Genomic DNA, 27,118 nt, shown 5'->3' with positions numbered 1-27,118 from the left:
AGGGGCTAAAAGAGGAGGACATGTTTGCTGATGGAAGTTCTGTGAGTAGGAGCTTCCTTCTCTTCTTTAGACCTTCCGCCCTCCAGTTTGTTATTGTCTCTCTCAAAAAACACTCCTCTGAACTGAAGATAATACTGTAGAGGTAATGCTATGAAGGCACTGGTTTGCAGGGATCCATAAAGGCCCTGTGCTAAGTGCTAGACTTTCGCTATTTCATTTACCCCTAAAACAACCCTTCGTCCCCATCAAGATATACAGCATTTTCATTACCCCAAAAAGGTCCTTCATGATTCAGTACATATTTATTTTTTGGTTAATTTATTGAATGAAAAACTGAAAATCACCTGATGGGTGGTACATTTTCCTTCTGCATTACATTGGAAGTGAGATTTTGACAAACTGGGTGGGTATGTCCAGAATGGGGAAAGATCCAGAGAACATGTCAAATAAGAAACATGTGTCAAAGGAGGTAGTGACACGAATGTGACTGGTACTAATATGATAGTTCCAAGAGAAAATTCGAAACTTGCTCCTAGTCAATCAGGAAGTTTAGCCAAATAATTTGAAAGACTGTCCAATATTGGAAGAGGGGTTATTATAGGGCCATTTGGGGAAGTACAGTCATGAGCAGGAAAGATGTGAAGGAGGAAGAGAGAGAGTATTCTGTTTTCTTTGTTGCCTTAGTGACTCTATCTTGTTGTATTAGTTCATCTCAGTTCTTCCTGTGGCTTTTTTTTTTTTTTGCCAGTCTTGCTATTATATATATATTTTTTCTTTATTGATTAAGGTATTACAGATGTGTCCTTATCCCCCCATTGTCTCCCCCACTCCTCCACCCCTGCTCATGCCCTCACTCCCTGCCATTATATTTTTAAGTTTTTTATTTATTGATTGATTCCAGAGAGAGGGGGGTAGGTAGGGGGAGAAACACCAATTTGTTGCTCTACTTATTTATGCATTCATTCGTTGATTCTTGTATGTGCCCTGACTAGGGATAGAACCTGAAACCTTGGCATATTGGATGATACTCTAACCTACTGAGCTACCCGACCCGGGCAGTCTTGCCATTATTTTATCTATTTCTGAATTGATTTTCTAAAAGCTCTAAGGCTGCCTTTTAAACTCCTGGTCCTCTGTGTCACAAATCCTATTGGTTTCAAGATTCTTGGATGATAGTGGGGATGGTAAGGTGAAGACACAGAGAACATCTAAGATAAGAAGACATGGAGCTGGAAGTGGAAGCCTTGGTTGAATAGTACACCCAACCACATACAGATTGGGCAAGTTCCCTTTAGCCTCAGCTTTCACACACCTGCAAAATGGGATTGTGTATATGTGTACACGTGTATATATGTATCCTTATGGTCCTAGGGAGTTTCTCTAAGAATCAAAAAAGAGAGTGGACATAGATGTGTTTGCAAACTACTTTTGAAACTATCAAAATGTAAAGTTTTATAAGCATCACTACTGCTATTGTAACACTGCCATTTGCTAGCCCCTGTTTAGTTTGGAAGCTCCGTAATTCACATTGATTTGTGTAGTGGGGTCATTACAGTGTTGGAGCCTTAAATGGAGACTTTATCCAGGATTTCTGAAAGGTCATCCAACCCAGAGTCACATGAGAACAGAAAGCAAATCTTGTTTGTTAATTGGTTTCAAGTACTGTCAGCTTCAAATGGAGGTCTCTCGGGGTCCTTGGCTGGCACATCAAGGAGGCATTTCAAAAAAAAAAGTCTAATCTTGACTAGACCTCAGAGCAAATTTTACTCTTCTCTTTGCTACCCTCTTTCTAAAAAAAGAAAACAAATTCTATAGTTAGAGTGCATGTGAGCCTATGTATCAGCTTGTTTCAGTCCATTCTCCCAGAGCCTTCCTTTGCTTGTTCCATTTTAAAGATGTAATAATCTAACACCACCATTTTTATATTATTTTTTATTTTAGGACTTTCACAGTATTCCTAGAAATTTTGTTCAAGTAGCATTATACTTTCTCTATTTCACAAGTATGCATAAAAAACCAATATCCATTTATATTCTTCTTGGCATTTTGACGGTAGGAAAAATATCTGAGCTTGCTTTTAGGGTAAGTCACATGGCAGAAAGAATAACAAATATTTGTGGTTGCCTTGGGAACTCAGCTTCTAGATATTACTGATTATGGTAAGGAAGGGCAAATTTGGAGAGAAAAAATTTGGTGACTCAGTAATAGAACAGTAGGAGTCCTGCAAAGGGTGGAGCGAGGTAGAAGATCTATGTAAAATACAAGTTCCTAGTAAAATGTTTTCTTTTTGTTTTTTATTTCTGTATCCTGTCCTCCTGAGGGAGGAATATGGTGGGCTGCTTTCTATAACCATGTGAATTTCTTGTCCAGCTTTTTGTTGTTCTTGTAGTAAAGATCAGGGTAGCAATTTGATCACTTGCCAGATTAGCCATAAGATAGAGGTATCAAAGGGCGGAGGCACTGAAGCCAGGAAATCCAGCTTTTTGTATTCCTGGATCTTTCTTGGGATAGCCCATCCTGTGTGACATCTAAAGATAAAGCACCAGCTCTCACGAATACAAGTTCCTTGGAATACACAGACTTTATGGGAGCACTAAAAATGTCTCTGTGGCTTGTTGCTAGCATTTAGGCAGACTCTCACCAGCAGCTCTTTGCTCTGGTCAACCTCAGAGAAGTGTGGCCTCCTATGAGCCCTGATGTTTGGTGCAGAGATTGGTGCTAACTGCAGGAGTTAAGATTAGGCCACACTCCAGGTTTAGAAGCCTGGAGGAGATTCTCGCTTTGTTCCCCAGCCACCCTGAGTCCTTAATGGACCTGGAAAGTAGAAGTTCTGGAGGTCAATACTTGTATGGCCTTCTGTGTTGCACACGGCATCTGACATGCTGTTCCCCCAGGAAACATTGGGTGTATACCCTTGAACACTCAGGGCCTGCTGGAAAGCACCCCTAGTTCTCTGTGCTGGCAGACAATGAAGGAGGGGAGAGAGTTACTTGCTGGGGAAGGAAGTAAAGCTGGAGGCTGGGATTCAAGCATCAGGATTTGTAAGGCTTCAAGGTTCTTGCCACTCCATTCCGTGAGGCCAAGATCGTGATGGGGTGTGTTGCAGGGAGTTTAAGCCTAAGGGAGTGTATATGTGTGAGGCACAGATGACAAGGACTGGGTTTGGCTACCTGAGATGATAAGGGTTGACAGGCCCACGTGGAAAAGGCAGGAAACACAGGTAACAGGCTCTACTGCTGCATATCAGCTGGAGAGGGAGCCCCTTTGATGAGGGCATAGTGTCAAGTCAATGCCTGGACAGCCACTGTGGAAGTCACCTATCTGATCACTGTTCTATTGTAAAAACTCAGCTCTTCTCTGACTTTGTACTCTGCGTCTCCTGCTGCAGTGGCAGGACAATTCCCCTCTGCCATCACAGACTGCATTCAAGAGGGCCTCTTGACTTCCCCCAAAAAGAGGTAGAGCAGAGTATTCAAGTGTTTGGATAAACCAACCTTCCAATCTGGTTCTGCCTCTCACTAGCTGTACAACCTCACACAGGTAACTTCTCTGAGTGTCAGTTTTCCTATCTCTATAATGGGATTAATATTAGCACTTACTTTGCAGCTTTGTTGTGAGGATTAAATGAGGTAAAGCAGGTCCAGCCCAGGTTTTGGTTCAACTAGCAGTTGCTGGAACAATCTATTGTGGCCAAGATCATAAGGTCACAGGACATGAAGGCCAGCCACAAACCCAACTTATGAGGCAGAAACCACCTACAGCAACTTTTCTCAGAAGATGGCTATGTAAACTGGCCACACTTGGCTGAAGGAAGTGGGCAGGGGGCTAGGTTGGGGGTGGAAGGGATAGAAGAGAGAAGAATTAAATGAGTGTCATTTAATTAAGAGTATAGAATTCCCACGTTCAGACAGGTTTGTGTTCAACTCCCACTCTGCATTTTCTGTGTGACCATGAGCACATTACTCAACTTTCTGTTTCCTCAAGTGCAGATGGATTAATGATGTCTTCAGTGTTGTGACTCTGTCCTCCCGACTCTGTCCTCCTGCCCTGTTGCCTTACAGCCCTTTGCTCCCCAAGCATCCCAAGGAGTGGGTTGTCCCTTCCCTTCCTATACTGCCTCCACACTCCTCTGTTTAGCTTTGTCACAGCCAGGCTTTGGCAAACAGTCCATCTTAACAATTCACTCGAAGGTGTGAAGGACCACACAACTCCTTTTCATTTTTAAGGCCACCAGAGGTATTTCTTCTTTAACTCCCTCAAATTGGGAATTAGTAGTGAGAAGCAGTGGAGGATAGAAGGTACGTTGAGCCCAAGGATTTCTATATTGCCTTAAAAAGGATCCTGCAAGGCAAGCCTGAGGAAGGGGCAGGACCAGCAGGGGAGGGAGAAGGTATGCGTTTCCCCTGCCTCCTGACTGCATCCCACTTTTTTGCCTGAGAAAGTGAACCCTGACGCTAGAACTTGAGGCTGATGTTGCTCTCCAAGGAAGAGGGCAACTCAGGACCAGACTCCACCCAGCCAAGCTTAGTCCTAGATTCTGGCTCCCCAGTACCCATTATCAGCAGCAAACGCTGGCAAATGCTGAAGTGACAAGAATCTTCTCATCCACCCTAGAATTTCTTTTCTTTTTCTAAAAATATATTTTTATTTATTTCAGAGAGGAAGGGAGAGGGAGAGACAGGAACATCAATGATGAGAGAGAATCACTGATCGGCTGCCTCCTGCATGGCGCCTGCTGGGGATTAAGCTCACAATCTGGGCGTGTGCCCTGACTGGGAATTGAACTGTGACCTCTTGGTTCATAGGTAAACACTTAACCACTGAGGCACACTGGCTGGGCCACCCTAGACTTTCCTATCATGAGGAAAAAAGGAATCCTGGAAATTTGGGAAATTTAAAACTTTTCAACACCATTTACAGATATAAAAAGCTGGTTACTTGGGTATTGCACATTTATTGGTTATAAATGAAGTCATGCCCTTATGAACTATAATCATCAGTGTCATAAGCATCATAATCAAATGAATTTATAGTTCACATGGCAGCTTCTTATACATTATTCAATTAAATTTAATCCTCTTAACAACCCTGTCAAGTAGGTATTACCATTAATCCTCATTTTACAGCTGAGGAAACAAAGGCTGAGAATGTGACTTACTCAAGATCCCAGATCTAGTAACCTCTAGCTTTTGTTTTGCTTTGGTTTTTCCATTTAGGTGAATAATCCAATGTGAAGCATAACAAACTATTAATTTCCAGGAAAAGAACTGAGAAAGAAAAAAGGAGAGTACATATGTGATTCATTGATACAACTTTTAGGGAAATTTGATCAGTTTAGTATTTTAAGCTTTATTTTGACCATCTTCATTTTTTTTCAAATCAAAGTTTAACGTATTGAAATTGATATGCTATTTCTACTCTACATAAACTGAAGGCTCCATATGTCACAAAAGGCTTAGAATGATGGGCCTCCTAACTGATCAAGGGCAATGAAGTCTTTCTTATTCAAAGACATGGATGTTTTAAGACAGGGAGGGAATGTTAAAGATATTGTTTGTCTGTTTAAATATACAGAAGCATAAGATTGGCAGCTCCATGCAGGGCTTTGGGTAATAATACTAAGAGAGGAGAGTGAAAAGGACATTGTTGTATGAGTATAGGATAAACTACTCCAGTGTTTCTATTACAAATTACAAAGCAAGGACAGGAGCCAAATAGACTATCAATGGAATGCTGCAACTAATGGAGGGTTTTGCACACTGGATATGCAAATTATATTAGTATTTTGAAGACATTCTACCACCTTGTTCTTGGTGAACTTGCTTAACCTATCTCATGTGCATTTTCCTTATCTGTAAAACAGGGATTAAAACAGTACGTAACTTACAGGACCTTTAAGAATATTAAATGCAAAGAAAGCTTCAATAGATGTTGGCAACACTTTCCTCCATTATCCCCTACTCCAGCCCCATTCAATTATGAAATTCTGGAACACTGTTCTTTATCTAGATATATAATGGAAACCTAATTTTCCCAAAATAGAGCATGTAAAAAATTTCTGATTTTCCTTGAAGATACTTTTCTTTCTTTAACCCTCACCTAAGGATATATTTGTTTGTTTTTTTAAAAAATTGATATTAGAGAGAGAAGAAGGGGGGGAGGAGAGAGAGAGAAACACCAATGTGAGAGAGAAACATTGATCAACTGCCTCCTGTACACGCCCAACTGGGGATGGAACTTGCAACCTTTTGGTGCATAGGATGACACTCCAACTAAACCACCTAACCAGGCCCTTGCAGATAGTTTACACAAATTAGATGAAGAGATTAGTACCCTTCTTCCTTGATTTAATTCTGATTCAAAAGAAAGTTGTGGTTAAGAAGGTAGTTCATTTAGGCATTAATAGTCCTGAAGGAGGAAAATGTAAGGCAACCAGGCACATGGCCTCATTTTTTAAGCAGGCAGATTAAAAAAAAAAAATCAGAAAGATGATAGGTGAGATCTCATACTCAGATTTGCTAAAGAATATGGCTCAAAAAGATAAGTCTAAAAATGAAATAACAAAATGAGAAATATTATGTAATTGTAAGTATCTTAATTGGTAAGAAAAGGGAAAGACATTTAAAACATTGATTTGATCAGAGGGACTTTGATAAGAAGCTCAGAAATCCTGGGTAAGTTTAATTTTCTTTTATATATTTCTTTATTTTGTAAAAATTTCTATGATGACCATGACTTTTATGAAATAAAAAGTTTTCCCTAAGGATGTGTACAATAGAGAAAAAAGATGGCAAGTAATTGAGAAGAATGTTTAGACACTTGGAGATGAAGCATGCAGGAAAAAATGCTAAAGATAACAAAAAAATGTTATTTTGGTTACACGGTTCAGTGCTAAAACATGAACCAGGAAGAGGGAAGCACAATGTAATGGATTATGCAAATAAATTGGAACCTCTGAACTTCTATTTGCTTCAATCTAGAAAAATGTAGCTCGATCAATTCAAAAATATGCATCATGAAGAAGTCGTGGGAGGTTATTGAGAGCCCCTAACTTTTCTAAATGACTTTAAAGAACTTTACAAAGATGATGTTCTGTAAACTCTCAGAGTTATTCACCTAAATCATAAGATATGGAAAGGACAGATTCAGGAAACTCCACATGAAATTGGTTCTCGGCAAAATCTTGAAGTAAATATGAAAAATGGTTAGCATCACTTGAAACTGGCCTGGATTTGCTAAACCAGGGCATATCAAGTTATCCCAATTTAGAAGATGTGTAGGAGGGTGCTAGAGTTAATAAATTCTGCCAGTTTCTCAAAGTGCATTTTATTTTATAGCAAGAGGTTCTCAAAATTTTAGTTACAGAAAATTTCAAACAAAAACAAGAGAATAATATAATAAACTTTTATATACCCACTTCCCATCTTCAATAATTAGCAATATCCTGAGATTTTTGTTTCCTCTATAACTTTCCCCTCTACCAAGTGTTTTTTTGTTGGTATTGGAATATTTTAAAGTAAATCACAGATATTTTATCATCTTACTTATAAGTACTTCAACATGAGAAAATGTATCACAAAGTCTTTCATGATATGCTTAAAGATGACTTGGAGAAATATGGACTGGATAAGAATCAATCAAGAGCATTGGTATTAGCACAAATCACGGCTGTATCATGTTGACAAATGGTTTGAAATTCACCTTGAAGATAGGTTATTAGGGGAAGATACCATAAGATTCTGTCCCTTTCCCAGTCTTGTAAGGCACATTTTATCAGTGATTTGGATGAAGACATCGAAAGCATGTTTAGCAAATCTGCCAACCATATATAGTTTTTCAGTGAGCATACAATGTATTACATACAAGAATCAATTACCATCAAGCTGGAAAGATGGGCTGGGACCATGAGGTTGACATTTAAATGATACACATGGGGTGAGAATCCTGACTTGGAGGTAGTTCATGTGAAAAATATCTCTAGGTTCTACCTGACCACAAATCTCAATATGAGTACCTAAAATAACTAGACATATTAGGTGGTGCCAATTAAAGTTAAGTTTCCAGATCAAAGATGTAATATCTGCACTGTATCTGTATTATCCTCAGTTTAGAGCAGTGTGTTTGAGAGGGATATTAACAAACAGGGCATGAAGTGGAGGGTAATTAGAGAGACATGAGGTCTGGCAATCTTGTTATGTAAAGAATGGTAATGGAGTTGGGTTACTTAGCCTCAAAAAAAGGAAACTTGAGGATGGGATTTACATACTGGCTATCTTTGAGAATTTGAAAAAAAAAATTTATTGAAGAAGTAAAAATACTCTGTTTTGCTTCATAGCTTAGAGCTTGGATCAATGAGTGGAAGTTGGAATGAAATAAAATCTTGGGCCAAGATAAGAGGTTCTTAGCAATTACAGATGTTTGGCAATGGCCCCGACTACATGGACATGCTCTTTTGTCCCCATTAGAACAGTTTCCTGCATAAGTTAAATACCTAAGAATTTTGTAGGATTGGCAACTTGGAAGAGGTTCGAAAGTTTGGCTATACAGTAGAATCACCTGACTGCTTTAAAAATGACCAGTGCCTGGGCCCTGTCCCCAGAGGTTTTAATGCAAGCCCTGGACAGGGCTGGAAAAAGCCCCAAGTGATTGTCCCATGCAATCAGGACTTGGAACCTTGGAGTGTGTGAACTCTAAGAATCCTTTCAACTTTGAGATTTTTTTCATCTGAAAAAGCTATATCTAGACTGGATCTTGGTTCAGCAACCGTGGTACTTGAGTTCTGGCTAGGAAAGAGTCAAGACTAAAACTTTAGAAAGTCACAGAGGTAGAAGTGAGCAGTAGAAGAAATGAGCTCAGAAAACAAGTTACAGAGCCAAAAGAAGGGCTCTTGCAGCTTAGGAGAGAGGAAGATAAAGGTACCATGCGGGGGGTGGGGGCAGGAGCGAGAGCGCCCAGGGTCCTGTCCCAAGGGCTTTTAAGAGTGGAGATTTTAGGGGAGGTCCCAGAGGAGGATCTCAATAGAATATTCATCAGATTTCCAGGTTTGTCCTTCCAGGGTCCTTCTCTACTGATTGGTTGGCACCAGAGCAGGGGGTCATGTTATGGGGGTCATATTAGATACAGTCAATGTATCTAATCCTGGCATCACCTTCGGGTTTTGCTGCTTTTCTGGGCCTGGAGCTGAAATACAACTGAGGCCTAGATGTTAACTCTAGGAAGGAAAGGTCAAGGAGTCTAGACGGCATGACCAGTGATATGCTAGAGGAGGAAAGGTCACCCTGGGGGGAGGTCCTTGTTTTCCCAGTTTTGCCCGTTGCTAGGCACCCATAGCTTTCTGCCCTGGTGACCTGTCTCTGGCCTATCTCCTTGCTCTGCTCATGTCTGTCTGCCTACCACACCAGGAGAGAGTGCAACTTGGAGAAGTGCATCTTGTATACCTGGTAGTTGCAAAGAAGGTAGCAATGAGGTTGAGTGGGAATGGTACAGGAGAGAGGGCAATTGAAGAAGATGGGGATCTGAAGAAAATGCTAAAACTAGGATGGTCCTGGACAAATGGGGACAGTTGGTCACCCTGAGTGCCTCACAAGCTCCTAAATGAGGCAGCACAGGAAACCTTTGTTATTCCAGTTGCTCCCCTTGCAGAGTGAGGATGTGTTGTGTATGCATCTGAATGCATCACATTGGCATGTGAGCAACTGCAAAGGTTAAATTCTGTTCACTGGCTGTTTATTTCTGGGATAGTGGCTTGCTTGCCTGCCTGGCAACTTGCCAGGGTGCTGGCGTTGGGCTCAGTAACTTCCTTTGGGGTGACTTGGAATTCCTTATCCTACCCCTTCCTCCCAATCTTACTGAAACCTCCAAAGTGATTTTGAAGCTTATTTCTTTGAAGAACTTCGTAGAAATTCCATGGCTGCTATTTTAGTCCTCCTCCCACCCTTGTGTTAAACAATCCTGAAGGTGAATTCAAGAAGCTAGCTGACTACAGGGTCCTGAACAAAGGTGGCTGAGGGAATTGCCCATTAGGAACTGATGGGAGGTGTGCTGGCCCCACATACCTTCATAATCTCTTTCTCATAAAAAGAGAGAGTTATGGGTGGGATGTGTTGACTTGTTTACAAAAATTACACATAGAAAACCCCTCCGAAATCCTGTGAGAAGAGCTGATGGTCGTGCTTTAAATGTAAAGAATAAACTGGCAAGTCTTCACCCATTGTACCCCTAAAAGGCCTCACAACTGCTCTTCTCTATTTTTTAAAAAAATTATCAGTCATTAACTAGGGTGTAGCTAGTAAATTATGAGTTAAAACAGTGGTTTTCAAAGTGTGGTCTGTGGACCACCAGCAGCAGCAGCATTAACTGGCAACTTGGTAGAAATGCAAATTCTCTGGCCTCACCCCAGACAGACTGAATCAGAAACTCTGAGGTTGGGGCCCAGCAGTTTTTATTTTAACAAGCCTTGCAGGTGATTCTGAACAAGTTTATGGTTGAAAACTGGATTATAGAAACTACATTTTTAGAAGGTTCTCTGAACAAGGAAACTACAAGCCAAAGAAACTTCCGTCTTAACCACTAAGCCAGAATGGGGAGTGGGGTTGACCTTTGCTTAGTAAAATATAAAATAGGTCCAGTTATAGGGGAGAAAAATCTATAATAGAGAAAAGTAAAGTCAAATAGAATCCAAATGAGCAGACAGTGGTCAATCTAATTGACTCATGTCATTATAAAATTAGAAAGGCACTATGATCACTGATATATAACTACATAAAAAGAAACTGCATGATAAGAACTGAATTTCTTAATATGCTGTATTTTGTTCCACCTAGGAGATGTGGCTTGTGGAAACATTATGTCTAGTGGATTCTGGCAAAGTCCTTAATTGAAGCTCTATGTGGACAGAAAAATAGAAACTTGCTGAATTTTAAGAAGATGATTTGGTTGTTACAATTTTATTTTCTTGGAATAACAGCTGCCAGAAATGTGAAAAAAGTTATGATCTTAAACATAGCAAATTGACCATAACAATAACAACAACAATAGTCGTAACTACAGTTACCATTTATTGAGTGACTACTGAGAGCTCGCACTGCTGTGTGCTTGGCACTAGGAATAAAGATGTGGATAAACAGACATGGTCCTTGCCTGCTGAACCAGTGGTTCTCAACCTTGGTTGCACATTAGATGCATCAGGAAACCATTAAAAAATAGCAAGGAGGAGGCTCCACCTCAGTGATTCAGATTTAATTAGTCTGGGGTGGGACTCTGGAGTTGGTATTTTCCACAAAGTTCTCCAGTGAATCTATGTGCAGCCAAAATTGAGAATGACTGGTGTGGTGGCACACTTAAACATGTAGATAATTAATTACAATGGTTTTAGTGGTATGAAGAATGAGTGATATGAAGAATGAGTTTAGAGTGATATGAGGAGTGCAGCTAGTATGGGATTCATGGCACGGGGTCTCTGAGGCATCCTTGAGGAAGTGACTTTTTAGCTGAAATCTGAAGGCTGAGTAGAAAATAGCTAAGCAAAGGAAGTGGGAGAAGAGTATTTCAGGCAGAGTGAAAAATTGTTCTAGGACCCTGTGGCAAGGGAGGAATGGTGAATTGGGGTTGAAAAGAGGCTCCCCTACAATTTTATTCTCTTGGAGTTATATGGTAAAGAATCACAGATACCAAAAAAGTGAAAAAAGTTATGAAATGTGAAAAGAGTGAGGGAATGGTGAATAAGAGGCTAGAAACCCAGGAGGGACAGAACATGTAGAGCCTATCATTTACATGAAGGGCTTTGGTCTTATTCTAAAGTAATGGGGGGCTATGAAATATTTTAAGAAACTAGCGGGTGATGTGATCATGTAAAAACTTTAAAAAGAGGCAAGAGTGGATGCAGGGAGACCAGTTAGGGCTGTGCTGTGGGAGATGGTGGTGGTTGGACCAAGAAGGGGGCAGTGTGCTGAGGGTGGGCATCAGAATCTTTGGGAAATAGACTCTCAGGACTGGATGCAAGGTCTCAGTAACATTTGCTGAATGAGTGGGCTGCCTGGATATGAAGGGCCAGGGTGAGGAGGGAATGGAGGAAGATGACATTGTTTTTGGTGTAACAACTGGATGACTAATAGAGATGTTCACTGAGCTCTAGATACTGAGATATGGAAAGCTATAGGAGGAACAGGTGTGGGGAGAAGGGGGAAAACATGAATTCTGTTTGGGCAGAATAGGTTTGAGGTGTCTATGAATTATCAAAGCTAAAAGGTTGAGGGTGCAGCTGAAAGGTCAAGAACACATAAGTCTGTATTAAATATAAATTAGAGTATTTTCCACATAAGGACAGTAGTAACTGTGGCTATGGGGCTGGTTGGGATCACTCTAATCACTTTCATACAGAGCTCACTCTGTCGTCACATCAGTTTCCCAAAGTAAGTGACATAATTTGTCTAGAAAATGAAGATTTAGAAAGGTTAAGTAACTTGCCCAAGTCACACAGCTAGTAAAAGGCAGAGTTTCGATGCCATCCTATTAGGTATTACAGTCATAAATAAGGAGATGCATTATTACCCAATGTTTTGCCTCTATTTAATCAGAGTGACTTATTCTTCGAAACAATTGCAGAGTTAACCATGCTTGCTTAGAAAGGACTAAATGTGTGGTTCCTTCTATTGCAAAATATCATTTGAGTCTATTATTTTTGGTAATTCAGTGAGAAAATATTCCATGGAGTTTATGACTAAGCTCTGGGATCCAGGTTTGGGATTTACTGCCCAAACATCTGTCCTCTTGCTTCCTACAACACATGCAAACTGAAGTTGAGGTTGCCTGGCAGCTCACTAAAAATAGAACCATGGAGTTGAGAAGTTAAAACACATTTATAACAATCAAATAAATCCACCCCCCTTTTCCTGATGGAAACCATTGTGTACTAAAAATTCAAATCAATCTTATCCATTCATTTATTCAACTGACATAGGGAATACTGACATAGGACAGACCCTTTGATGGTTTCTGGAGATCTAAAAGGTACACTCTGTTCTCAAGGTGTTCTCCTCTAAGAGACTGACACTGATGAAAGGCTATTGTAGTATTGTGGGAGGGGTGCTGAGACAGATGCATAGATTATTTAATTCATCATTAGAAGAGGAGCAAGAGACTTTCAGGAAGACTTCTGGAAGTGGTGACACATAAGTTGATGACTCTCAGCCTCAATTTCCTCAAGTTGGAGTTAGCTAGATAAAGAATAGAGGAAAGAAGGGTGTTTTAAGCAGAAGAAACAGGAACATTGAACAAGGCATAATGATGTGAAAAAGAAGGACCAATTTAGAGACTAATATCTTGAACTTACCTGAATTGTGTGGGGACATAACCTTAAAATTGGTGTTACAGAGTTTGACTTTAATTTTGAGACACATGGACTCACTGAAGAAGTTGACACTGGTAGGTTGCATAATCAGGTCTTTTTTGTTATATTGGTCATGTTAGCTTCAGAATTGAGGATGGATTGGAAGGGGGAGAGCCTAGCTGTGGGCAGGCCTCTACAGAAGTTGTTGTAGGAGTCCAGCCAAGAAATAAAGAGTGAAAAAATGGATTTGAGAGATACTTAGTGGGTAGAATCAACAAACTTAGAGTTTGTTTGGAGGAAGAAGGAGTCTAGGGCAGGGGTGGGCAACCTTTTTGTGAGTGCGTGCCAAAACCAGCAAAATCTCTGACTCAAAATTCTTCTGTGTGCCAACCCTAGTTTTTTGAGAACATGTTATGCCTACTTGATTTAAGGTGTACATATGTGAAGAACCTTGAAGAAATAATAAAATTCATTCGAGCAACAAAAACACAGTATATGATGATGAAAAATACATTTATTTTTTAATGTATACATGTACACTGATAGTCCGACAGAAAACTTTATGACTCCGTTTGATATTATCAGTGGGGCTTTTGCTGTTGCATCACTGATGACAGAGATTTTACATCAGGTTTATATTTCGTGACCTTGAGAGATATACATGAGCTACTACTTTCATCTGTCAGGCTACTCCTATTATGAGACTTAACAAAATTCATCACTGAGAACAAAGATTCACAAGCGTATGTGGATGAAAACATGGAGAGTAATGCTGTTGCAAAGTTTTTTAAACAGAAAAAATTTTCTGGAATGGCATTCCAAGTCCTCAATAGTTTGTTTTCGACACTTCTCTCTGGTACTCCTGTCTCTAATCGCTTTTTTTCAATGTTTTCCAAGTCAACTCTAAGGTCAATAAATTTCTGCTTCCAAATTGAGCTACTCTGAAATTCAATCAACTGCATTTCAAAGTCAGCCATGTCTATCCATAAAAACATTTGTAAGTTTAGTTCCTCCAGTTTCATGCTGTCTGGAAACCTCATGAATTTTGTGTCTCTTCCAGTTCTCTGAATTTCGCAAATCTTGAGAAGAACTGCTCAATAGTTGACTCGATGATGTTTAAAAACAGTTTTTGAAGGCTCTGACAGTCTGTTCTGTCATCTTTTTGGAGGTCTTTGATGTGCCTCTTGAGGTTTGGGAAATATCTAAATCTCTCACCATCCACACCCTCTTAAAGACTTCCAGTTTCTTTTCAAAAGCCTTTATGTAACCAGACATAACATCAAGTGTCTTGCCAGTTCCTTGTAATTTAACATTTAAGTCATTCAAATGTTCACAAAAGTCTGCAAAGAACATCAGTTTAGAAACCCACATGGGGTCAGACAATTCTTGGTAAGAAACATGTTGGTTATTCAAGAAGAGCGTTATCTCGTTTAAGCATTCAACAAATCGTTTCAGAACCAAACCTCGGCTAAGCCATCGAACATTGTTGTACATTTTCAGTCCTTTATACACAGATTCTACCTCATTCAGTAAAACTTGAAATTGTCTTTTATTTAAAGCCCAAGCAGAAATGTAGTTAACAACTTTGGTAACTGTTTGCATCACTTCCTGCAGTTCCTTCAGGCCAGCTTTTGCACATAAAGTCTCCTCATGTATGATGCAATGAAAACCTATCAGTGTATGACCAACTTCTTTCGCAAACAGATTTACAAAACCTGCCTTCTCACTGGTTATGCAAGGAGCACCATCAGTGGTGATGGACACTACTTTTCAAATGTCAATTTGTCGAGAAGAGAATTCGTTCATAACTGCTTTACGTATTTCAGCCCTGGTAATACACTCAGGTAAAGTTAGAAGGGCAACCATCTCTTCACATATTTCATCACCTTTACAAAGTCGAGAAAAAATGGCCAGCCTAGATGACGATGTAATGTCTGTACTTTCATCAGTACAAATAGAAAAAAATTGACATGAAGACAAATCTTTTGTTAATTGTTCAGCAGTATTACTCACCAACTTAAGTATCCTATCCTTAACTGTTTTCCTGCTCACGGACAAATCTTTAATGCACTGAATAATCTTTTTTTTTCTGAGAGGGTTTCGCGTGCCAGCAAAAGTTACTGGCGTGCCATGTTTGGCATGCGTGCTGGAGGTTGCCCACCACTGGTCTAGGGAAATGGACGCATGGTAGTGACCTTCACTGAGAAGATTATGCAGAAAAATTGGAGAAAGAACATCAAGTTTTAGACATGCTGAGTTTGGCTGTAGAAACCAAAACAGATGTCCAATGGGTGACTTAGTCAAGAGAGTCTTGGACTGGAGGTACACATCAGGGGGTCATTGCTATAGTGGATTAGGGAATCATCCTCATAAGGATGAGGGAGTCATTACCATTCAGTTGTACATGAAGTGAGATGAGCCAAAGTTCCAAGATGAAGCTCTGTGGTACATCCCTATTTACAGGGTATGAGGAGAAAGAGGAGCCAGCAAAGTAGAGGTCAGAGAAGTAGGAGGACTACTAGAAGAGCCCAGTGTCATGGGAGCCAAGGAAGGAGAGTTTTTATTTTTTTATTATTTTGGTTAATCTTCACCTGAGAATATTTTGTCCATTGCTTTTCAGAGAGAGTGGAAGGAAGAAAGGGAGGGAGGGAGAGTAAAGGAGAGAGAGAAACATCAATGTGAGGGAGACACATCCACTGGTTGTCTTCCGCATGCGCCCAACTTGGGGTGGGGAGTGAACCTGCAAACCAGGTACGTGCTCCTGACCGGAATCGAACCTGGGACCCTTCAGTGTGCAGGCCGGCACTCTAACTACTGAGCAACACTGAGAGGGGCAGGAGAGAGTTTTTATAGTAAGTTAACAGTGTCAAATTTTACAGGAAGTGTAAATACTGAAAAGTGTCCATTGGATATTTGTGTAAGTGGCTTAGGGAAATGGTGGGGCAGAAGCCAGGTATAGTGGACCAAAGAGTGAGTGGGCTGTGGGGAGGTGGAGTTTAGGGATGCACAGAGTGCAAGGGACAAAAAAACAACAAGTTAAAGGAAATCAAATCATAAGAACTGGTGCAGCTCACTGGGGATGCTGAGGGAGAGAGCAGAAGTAAGAAAAGTGGCATAAACATACCAGCACCATATAAAGCTCAAAGAAGAGAGGAAGTAGCCTTTTCCCCTGCTTAGTCCTGAGAGAATAGGTGGTGGGTAGGCCCAATAGTATCTTTGTAATTCAAGTTATCTTGCCATGTCCCTAAAGAGGGGTCTATCAATGTGTCATCCTCATAGGTCAATTGTAGGCAATGACACTTTCCCAGAAGATGGAGTAAAAATTTCCTCTTCAAATCATGTGCTCCCCAGAGTCTTTGGGTTTGCGGGAATTTCTAGGAAGAATTTTAAATATTTTAGCCATCATTTCCAAGTACCATAATATATGCTTCCTTTTGTTGGGTATCCTAGGCTTTTGCTGAGGTGAATAAATACACTTTTCCTTCCATTAAGAACATTATTGTAATTCCAAAGAAGAAAAATATGGAATCTTTCTTGTCTGCTTTGGTCCTCCAAGTCAGCTTTCGTGTCTCGCTGTACCTCTCCTACCTTAGTGAGTCTGAGCCAATGAGAAAGCAGACCACCTGCCTGTGAACAAGAAGTGCACAGACTATGCTGTACATGTGGCTCCTGTGGTCTCTGCATTGCACCTGTATTTTATAAGCAGCCTGTGTCTTATAGGGAAAGAATCTATTTCACTTTGTGGAATAAAAAGAAAGAATCCTATGAAACCAAACATGCAAAGATGGGTATAGAAGGCATAGTCCCCACTTGCTGTTTAACAATGATCAGCTCATTGTTTTACTCTGTAGAAAAATCATGGCAAAATAGCTTGGCAAACAGTAAGTAATAGTGGGGGCAGTTAGTCTGATTATTTTAGGAGGGTCATCTTTCATCCCTGTGGAGAAAGAACTTTCTGGGAAAGGAAATACTTGAGTCATGGGCACCAGACCTTGCAGGAAACACACCACATTGACCAATTCTTTTAGTTGCCTTTTCACTCCATGCAGATGACCCCATTCACCATATGTACACATTGTTTCCTCATTCAGGATACAAAATTGAGAAGGACACCACTTTCTTTCTTAGTTGTATTCTGGATTTAAGGAAATACTTGGGTCAAAAGATTGAACATACTTTTTAAAGTGTGGGCAGTTTTGGTAGGAGCTGCTTTCATCTGTCATGTGTTGGTCTTACAAGTTTTGCTCAAGGAGAACACTCCTTTCTCCAAGGTCCAGGGATCTTTCTCTAACCCCGCTACCTTCCACCTTACTAAATGAGTACAGAAAATATGCTTTAAAAAAAAAACTAGGGGATTCTTGGATTGCCCCTTCCAAATATCAGTTCTATCTGTCATACCCTTGATAAGAACTAGATATTAATCAATTTAAGATTGAGTTTTCACATTAGTATCTAAAGTGCTAATACTCTGTTGATGGTTGAAGAGAGCAGCTGCCTAGATACCAAATGATCTGTGACAAAATCACCATGGACTTTTAGAAAATTGATCATATCTTATGCAGAGAGTGTTCCCTCTTGTATTAATATGTAACAGCAGAGGTGCCTAAGAGGAGGTGCCAAAACTCCCTCAAGATAAAGCTGTAAATCTACTCAAAGCCTGACCAAGTGAGACCTGACCATTCTACCTCAAAGTATACAAAAGAGATGACATTGATCTGGAAAGAATGAATGAATGGGGACGCAGAGACGGCTGCTTAGACTAAACAGGTTGCTGAGTGGCTAGTAAGGTAATAAAGTGGGCAGAAAATCGGCGAAGTCAACTTCAAACCACCAGTGCACAAACTTCCCATTCACCCAGTGCCCATCTTCCAGGCTCCTACCATCTTTGGCATTTACTCCTAACTTGAAACCTCTTCAACTCAAAGTCTTTGGAGTATCAGGAATTTCTTTAAGAATTTCAAATTGCTTAGAGAATTAAGGAAGGAAAGAAGATAGGGGAGGGCCAGAGAAAGAAGAGAGAGGGAGGGGAAAGGAGTGAGGACGTAAAAAAGGGCGTTTGGTAGAATATTTTAAGAATTGTTCAGTGCAGAAGGGAATGAACATGCAGGCTTGGGACTGCTATCCTTGGGGGACCTGCTTGCAGGGTTGGCCCATGGCTAGTGTTGGGGACTAGGATATCAGAAGGGTTCTGACCATTCTGGAGAGCTGAAGAGGTTGGCTTGCTGTGCCTGAACTATTTGTGCTGGGCACCTGCTTTCCTCTTGGGAGTTTGGAATATTGATATATGCTGGATGGGAGGTGCCTATGTGACTGGCCCCCAAAGGAAGCCCTGGCAACTGGGTCTCTGTGTGCCTCCCTGAGAGACCACATTTCACATGTGTTATCACATTCATTGTTGGGGGGATTAAATGTGTCCTATATTCTCTCCTGGGGGGAGACCATTGGAAACTTGCATCTATCTGGTTTCCCCCAGACTCCGTCCTGTACATTTCTTTCCTCTTTGCTGATCTCACTTAATATTCTTTCACTATAATGAATCTTAGCCGCAAGTATGACTACGTGCTGAGTCCTGTGGGTCCTCCTAGTGAATCTATAACCGTCCAGACATGTCTATGCCTTTACCCAATGGGAACACACTGCACACATTATTCTGTATATTGTTCTTAAGAAATAAAATGTTTGAAAACAGTTTGCATCAACATTCATGGATCTCAATCTTTTCCTTGCCTGCATAGTATTATGTATAGCTGTGCTAGAATTTATACAGTCAGACCTCAATTAATGGACCATTAGTAATTTTTAGTCTTGCTATTATAAATAGTCCCACCAACATGTAAGACGTGCCTGTTTCTCCACATCCTTGTTGATATATACAATTTCTTTACTGGATTTTCAGTAAAATTCACCCTTTCAGGTATACAGTTATATGAATTTTAATAAATGTATATAGAAATTTAACCACCACTGCAATCAAGAGTATTCTGTCATCTCAAAAACTTCCCTTGGACCTTCGTAGTTGATTCTCTGTCTCTGCACCTTTGCACACTGTTTTAACTTTTTGTCCTTAGTTTTGCCTTTTCCAGAGTATCATATAAATGAAATCATACAGTACATAGTATTTTGAGTCTGATTTCTTTAACTTAGCATAGTGCTTTTGAGATTCATCCATGTTGTTGCATTTATCAGTTTATGTCCTTTTCATTGTTGAGTATAATTCCATTGTATGGCTATATTACAATTTCTGTACATTTACTAGTTGATGGGCATTTGGGTTGAGTTTAATCAAACTTTTAAAATTTGCTATTCTGTTAAGTAATAAAGGTATCTCATTATTTTTCCATTTACATTTCTTTAATTAAGGGTAATTAGAATATATTTACTATATTGAGAATATATGTTTATTTTTTTGAATTGTCTTTGCCCATTTTTCTATTATATGGGTTGATCATTTTCTTAATGATTTTAAATGACTATATACATTAAGAAAACCAACTATTTCATGGTTGTTATAAACCTTTTCCCATTATGTCATATTTTACTTTGTTTATGGCATATTTTGTTGCAGAAATATTTTTATGTTGCTTCTGACTTTTGTACCTCATGGGTACAAAAATGAGCAGGTAGAAATGAGAGAATTTATGAATGTAAGGTATAGAACACAGGGGGCTGTAAGTCTAGGCAACCTGGGTGGGTTAGTTCACCTCACCCCCACCATAAGCCCCACGCTAGTGATGTGTGGCCAGTACAGATTTCCTCAGTCTTTCTCATTGGTTACAACCAAGGCTTGCTGAGAAACGCAGCTGCTTTGAGAAAGTGTAGAGTCCCCAGGGCATAATTCTTCAGTTTCAGATGTGGAAGAGGCATCATTTAGTGGAAGCAATGTGCTTACTGCAGAGACCATCAATACATGAGATTGTTGTGCTTGTTGGCTGGGACACAGGGAATTCCTGTCTGCAGTCTCAGTGATATCACTTAGAGGGAAACAGCCCTCCTCCTATATTTGAATATGGGATTCCACAATGTCCACAAAGACCTATTGTGCTCCATGCAATCTATGGGCAAAAGAATTTAGGAGAGGCCAGAGGGGTGTGGGTGTGGGTGAGGAGGTAGACAGTTTGGTGGGAGGAAGTGAGGAGGCTAGCGGGGGAAGTGGACCCTTTTGCTTCCTTATTTCCCGCCTACAGAGCCCATGTTGGCATTTGATTTTTGCAGTCATTAACATTTTTGGAGTCAGGCACACCAAGTGCAAAGTCACTTACTGCTAATCTGAGAAGAGCACAACCCACAGCAAGAAGAACTGTGGCGTGGGGAGCATGGGGTGGCAGAATCTGATTGGCAGGAAGAGCTTTTCCTCCACCTCCCAACTCAGGTCTCCACTGCCTGTGTGTCACTACATGGGCTCTTCCCAACCAAAGCTGAACCTCTAAGGCACCCACCCAGGATCAGTCAGGCTTGTTTAAGATAAATGCACCCCCTTTCTTGGGAAAGATAGCTGTGACCTGAGAATAGCTAGCTAATTAACGTTATAAAGAATAGAACTAAGAGATCATAAATAAACAAATAACTTCCTCTGAAGTCTGTGGTTCAAAAAAATCAATGGAACAGGACATGAGTTATTTACTCAATTACCTGTCTCTCTACCTCTCTTTTCATTCTCCTCAATACACATCTTTCTTCTGCTCTTATTCTCTGTCTTTCCTGCCTGTCCATCTTGTTTTCCTTCAGTCTTCTTTGCCTTTTGTCCTTTAAGCAACTGGTCATCATCAAATGAAGTTCATTTTTAGCAACTGTGTATTTATTGACAGTGTACTGACTTTCTTGATTTAAAAAAAGGCAAGAAAAAAATCCAACCAAATTTAACTGTTTTATCTTCAAACTTGACTCTCAATTTGTTAGTTGGGAAAAAATGGGGTGGGGAGAGTGTGTGTGAAGTAGACTAAGATCTTTCCATTTCCATTTGGGTGAGTTCTTTTGCATTGGGTCAACTGAGAAGGAATGAACCCGAGTTATTTCTACATGTCTCCAATGCAGGGCTTTGAAGCAGTGGAGTGGAGTGAAGAGACTAAGATCAAATCCTTATACTCCCCTTTGCAAGAATTATGACTTTGAGCAAGTCAACCTCCCCCTGAGAATCACAATCTCAGCATCTGGCATTTAGCTGTAAGCTTCTTACTATTAGGGACCAAAGACTATTTTGTTTTATTTTATTTATTTATTTAATTAATTTGGAGGCTTAGAGATGGTGTATTTTAAAAGGTGCAACATTGTCTGGTGTCATCAGAGACAACAGTCCATATAGCCCCTCCATTCCAGTCATCAAAGTCAGTCCCTTTTCATTTCTGGATGATAAGACTGCCTCCCACATACAGCACTAGTATTATATACCAGGCACTGTACTAAGCTCCAGTCATATGGAATAGGGTAGGGCAGTGGTGAAAAGCCTAGCCTCTGGGCCAGGATGCCTGTGTTTAATTCTTGATCCCAACATTTACATCATTGTAATGATGGGCAAGTTACTTAACTTTTCTGTAACTCAATTTCCTCGTTTGTAAAGTGACAATAATGATGATGACAACAGTAACTGTAATTATGACTTTATTTAGAAGTAATGTGATTGCAAATGTAATTAAGGATCTTAAGATGAAATCATTCTGGATTTAAGGTGGGCCCTAAATCCACTGAATGACTGATATCCTGCTAAGTGAAAAGGGAGGGAAAAGGCCATATACAAATGGAGGCAGAGTTTGAAGTATTGTAGCCACAAGTCAAGGAACCCCAGGAGCCAGCAGAAGCTGGAACAGGCAAGAAAGAAATCTTCTCCAGAACCTTTGGCTCTGTTGATACCCTGATTCTGGACTTGTGGCCTCCACATAGTGAGAGAATAAATTTCTGTTGTTTTAAGTCACCAAGTTTGTGGTAATTTGTTGTGACAGTCCTAGGAAACTGATATGGATGATATAACACATTCACCTCATAGGATTGTAGTGAGGGTTAAATCAGTTGCTATATTGCAAGTGCTAAGAGCAGAATCTGGAATATAGTGAAAGCTCTAAGTGTAGGCTGTTAAGTATTGTTAGCTCATTGAATCTTACCTAGCAACAGGTACTACTATAGGTACTCTTCTGACTCGTGCAAGAGTAGGCCTTCCTTCCCCTGGGCTGCTGGCACATTTTTTCACAGGAAAAAATGGAGGTTTAGAGAGACTGAGTGAAGGTGAGCTGGTCTGGACTTTGCTTTCACTTGAGCCACCTCTCAAAAGTCTGTGGAGTTTGGCTTTCTGCTAATGGGTGCTGGGGACTACTGGCTCGGCAATCCCTCATGATGATGCTCTCTCAGCCAATATTCTTTAGTCCTGAGCTACAAAGACCAGAAGGAATAGAGAAGACCTCTCATGTGATGGTGTTTACTCCTTTTTGATAAGTCTTCCCAGACCTGGTCTTGGCACAAGCTTCACTCCAACAGAGCCATGCCCTCTTTTGGCTGTGTGGTTGTCCCATGACCTTACCTCATTGGGGTAGCCTCAGTACTTCCTCACAAGAGGTGTGCTGTCTTAAAGGCCACATCCTCCCTCTCCAAGGACTTGAAAGGCCCCCATGGTATGCTGAGTGTAGATTATACAATTGACTAGAAATAAGATCACATTAGGTAAGTGAAAGCTCTCACTGGAACCTACAAGGCCCTACAAAGCAAGGCAACCTTTTACCCCGCCCCCGCCCCCTCCCCCTCCACCATATCTTATTCTCCCCTTCATCACTCTCTCAGCCATACTGGCCTCCTGGTCAGGCACTGTCCCATCTCAGGGCCTTTGCACATGCATTTTTGGTTGCCTTAAATACCTTTAGTTGCCTAGAGGTATGCATACATTCTCCTTATACTCAACTAGAGGCCCAGTGCACAACATTTGTGCACTTGGGAGAGGCCCTTTCACAGTCTGGGAGCCCTTGGGGGCATGTCCAGCTGACAGCTTAGGCTAACTCCCCGCAGGGAGTGGGCCTAAGCCGTCAGTCGGACATCCTTAGCACTGTCGAGGAGGTGGGCCACTGCATTCACCAGGCGTCAGCCCAGCTTGTGGCTGAGAGGCGCTCCCCCTATGGGAGCGCACTGGCCACCAGGGGGCAGCTCCTGCGTTGAGCATCTTCCCCCTGGTGGTCAGTATGCATCATAGCAACTGGTCATTCTGCTGTTCAGTCGATTTGCATATTACACTTTTATTATATAGAATACTCAATATCACCATTTCAGAGGGGCCTTTTCTAATCACCTTAACCTTCCTCTTTACTCTTCCTTTTCTTTCCTTCCTTAGCAGTTATAATTATGTAACACTAGAGGCCCGATGCACGAAAATTCGTTCAAGAGTAGGCCTTCCTTTCCCTGGGCTGCTGGCACTGGCTTTCCTCCAGCACCTGGGACCCGGGCTTCCTCCCTCCAGGTGCCCTGCAGGCACCCGGGACCTGGGCCAGCTTCCCCTGGGCCAGCCGCAGTCCCGGGTGCTGGGCCCCAGCTTTGTCAGGAAGGACATCCAGATGACATCTGGTCTAATTAGCATATTACCCTTTTATTATTATTATTATTATTATAGATACTTCTTTATCTTGTTCATTGTCTTTTCTTCCAAACTAGAATATACTACCATAAGGATGGGGTCATTTATCTGTTTTGTTCACTGCTGTAGCTCATAGCCAAGGGCAGGTCTAGTGCATAGTATTATACATTCAATAAGTAATCGTTGAATGACTAGTTTAAAGAATGAATGAAGCACAGCCCCTCCCCAACAACAACTATAGTACTCCCAAACTGAAATGGGTCAGCCCATTAGAGGAAGCACATGAAGAGAGGCCTATCAGAACAACCGAGCTCTGAAGCATATGGAGGGGAACACAGCCTCCTGTTGAGCTTGAATTTGAAGGAGACAAAGAAAAAGAATTGGTAGAGAAAGAGGGGAACTGAATACCAAGGGAAGGAAATCTCAAGAAATTTCTCAGGAAAAGTCAGAATCCAAAATTCATTTATTCATTCAACTGGAAATGCAGCAATAAATAAGCCAGAAAAAAAAAGTCCCTGCACTCAGAGAACATACATTCCAGTGGTCATAATGTTAAGCATTATGATCTTGGGCACAAAAATCTGTTTATTGGAATGCTGAGATGGGAAGAGCTTAAATTTCAGAAGGGCTGAGAGGTCTAGGTAGACCAGTGTGGCTTTCACCTGGCAGTAGGAAGCTACCCTAAGATTCTTGAGCAGGAAGTGCTCTGGCAATTTCATTTACAGGAAGGATGGATTTTGAAATGCAAGGTAATTAGAAAGGGTGGGAGATACCAGAAAGGGCTATTGTAGAAGAGGTGGGGTGACTGGAACAGGGAGGTAGATAGCACCTAGAAGAGGGTGGGCCTAAGGCAGCTAGAATGAAGCACCTGAGACAGGACCTTAAAGCCTGAGTGTGAGAACAATTTAAATATGCCACCAAGAAGAGCTCTCTGATAGAGAGGAAGGGAGATGGCAGAGATGGTGTGGAGACTTGGGCTCTGGGAATTGAGGGAATGGCAAGGCAAAATTAGGACCAGTTCTCTGAGCTTCAGTGTCTGTCCCATCCCTGGGCTGTGTAAACACAGGAAGGACCATAGCACCACACTGTTTATTTGCCAGTGCTTGTCCATGTTTGCTGTTTCTTTCTCTGTACAACAAGCCAAACTTAGTCCGAGTGTGACCTGTTAGAAATTGGAAACTATTTCAATCTAGTGAGTCACATTAGATCTGCTGAGCAAAATTTTGTTTGAACCTGAAACCCACCACATCTGCCTTGTTGAGTAATCAAAGTCCCACGGCCTCTACACTATTACCAGTTAATATGTAAATGTGGTTGAAATGCAAAGGGTGTGTCAAGCCAGGTAATGTCATGGAGTTGTGAGACTTTGATGATGTATTCTGAATACTTTTTTACATCTTAAACATTTGGTGGTAGATTTTAAAAATGAGGAGGGCTATCCTTGCTTTTTGTTATTTGTTACTTGTACCTTGATAGACTTACATTACCTACTAAACAAACTGCCAACTTGGGATTCTTCCCTCTCCTCATTCCCTACCTAATTAGAGACCTAACTGCCCATTTTCCTTATGACAGCCACTGACTTAGTCTTGGCTCTCATCACATTACAAAGTATTATTATCCAAATACTTTGCAAGTGCCTCATATATAAAGATCCTTTTATCTATCTTTGATGTCACAGGCTAGCTAGCACTAGACCATACAGAAAATTGATGTTTGTTGATTTCTTTTTGATATTTTCTGTTCTGCTTTTGGTTTTAGAGTCTAGTCTGAAGAGATTTTGTTCCAGAAATATAGTTATCATCCTTGGCTTCTCCTGTCTCATGGCTGTGATTGCTTTGATCACTGTGGGGCTGACCCAGAACCAATCATCGACACAAAATGTTAAGGTAACTCAAATCTGTGTGTGTGTGTGTGTGTGTGTGTGTTTATGAGGGGGTCTGGGAAGAGTGAAAAAGGAGATCATAGCAAATGAGAACATACAGGAGTTGAAGTTCTGGCAGCCCAGGAGTAAGTTACAATCTTTTGGATTAGGGAAGTAAAATGGAAATGATGCTTATTCTGGAAGAAGGAATGACTCAAAGCAATTAACCATGGGAAGATAACTGTCTTTATGATTGTTCAGCAAATTAAATAAATAATAGAAACAAAGACTTCATCACCATACTCATATCTGTGTTATACTGTGCTGATATTCTACTATCTAGTGCTATGTCTACTTCTTACTCATTGTTTCATTGTGGATATGTCACAACACTGTACTCTTTGTTCTTCTTACTCCATTATTATCATTGTCACCAAAATAATTGGAAAGCTCTGTATAAAGCACTTTGGAAGTCAAAGATTGTCGGGAACACTTGGTCTTCATCTTCAAAATATCAAAGAACACAGCAAAATCAGTTTAAAAAACCCCAGAGAAACAAGTATCAGCTAGAGTAATTATAAATGAATTCTTGGATAGAGTTCTTGTGAAAATGTATCTACATTTGAAGAGTTAGTTAATATCATTAAAAATAATTAGGGTCATTAACTCTGCTGTAATTTATTTCTCCTTCCTTTCAAACTCATCAAAGTAAAATTTCAAAGACATGACTATCTCACAATTAACTTGTAATATGGCTAATATTTTATTTAGTCCATTAATTAGAAAGCATGTGGTAAATTTAAATTTATGTTGTAAATACACCATTTTAATCTTTAATTGAAATTACCGTAAATAATCTACAAGGATATACCCAGACTATCCCGATGAGCACATATATGCATGTGGGTGGTAACATATTCAGAAGTTAACTTGATCATAGAGGCCCTGGACTACATGTGCAGAAGTATGTTTTCTTGTATTTGAAGATATTACATTGTGAGCCTGGCATGTGGATGCATATGCCAGGCTGCTGAAACTTTTGCCACCCACCCAAATCACTTGCTGTACAGCAGAGGCCTGCATGTTACATTGGCATCTGTTTGCCATACAAATTCAACTCAACTGGGACTGTGCACAGCAGCTCCTTTGTCAGCACGGAAAGCTGATACTATCTCATTGGCAATGATCTCTTGCCTTTTAATGTTGTGTGATGTCGGTTCTTTTGGCAAAACTTCACTCACAGTTGAAGCCTCATGACATCTCAGTTCTGTTGTTTACCAGTTCCAAAAGTACATGATTGCCTTCTTGGTTTGACCTTTTTACATATTCTTTATTGCATCACTGGAGCGGGGGACCGCCAAGGAGGCAAAGTCCATGACAGACT

The 27,118-nt window shown here is 40.6% G+C and overlaps 1 protein-coding gene across 4 annotated transcripts in view; it reads left to right on the top strand.

Annotated features, from left to right (window-relative positions):
- Positions 1-27,118, top strand: part of ENTPD1 (ectonucleoside triphosphate diphosphohydrolase 1) — an 83,788-nt gene that overhangs the window by 21,092 nt on the left and 35,578 nt on the right. For 2 of the 4 annotated variants that reach the window (XM_070432611.1, XM_070432612.1), the window contains exon 2: positions 25,632-25,759. The exons of 1 other annotated variant lie outside the window; for it this stretch is intronic. In XM_070432611.1, coding sequence (XP_070288712.1) covers positions 25,632-25,759 — 128 coding nt within the window. Of the gene's footprint in view, positions 1-25,631; positions 25,760-27,118 lie in introns of those variants that run through there. One more of the 4 variants, XM_070432614.1, reaches the window with a different exon arrangement.

The sequence above is a fragment of the Myotis yumanensis genome, unplaced genomic scaffold (assembly GCF_028538775.1).
Source record: "Myotis yumanensis isolate MYYU_CA2020_CCGP unplaced genomic scaffold, mMyoYum1.0.hap1 SCAF_13, whole genome shotgun sequence".
Lineage (NCBI taxonomy): Eukaryota > Metazoa > Chordata > Mammalia > Chiroptera > Vespertilionidae > Myotis > Myotis yumanensis.
This window is presented reverse-complemented; position numbering and strand designations above follow the sequence as displayed.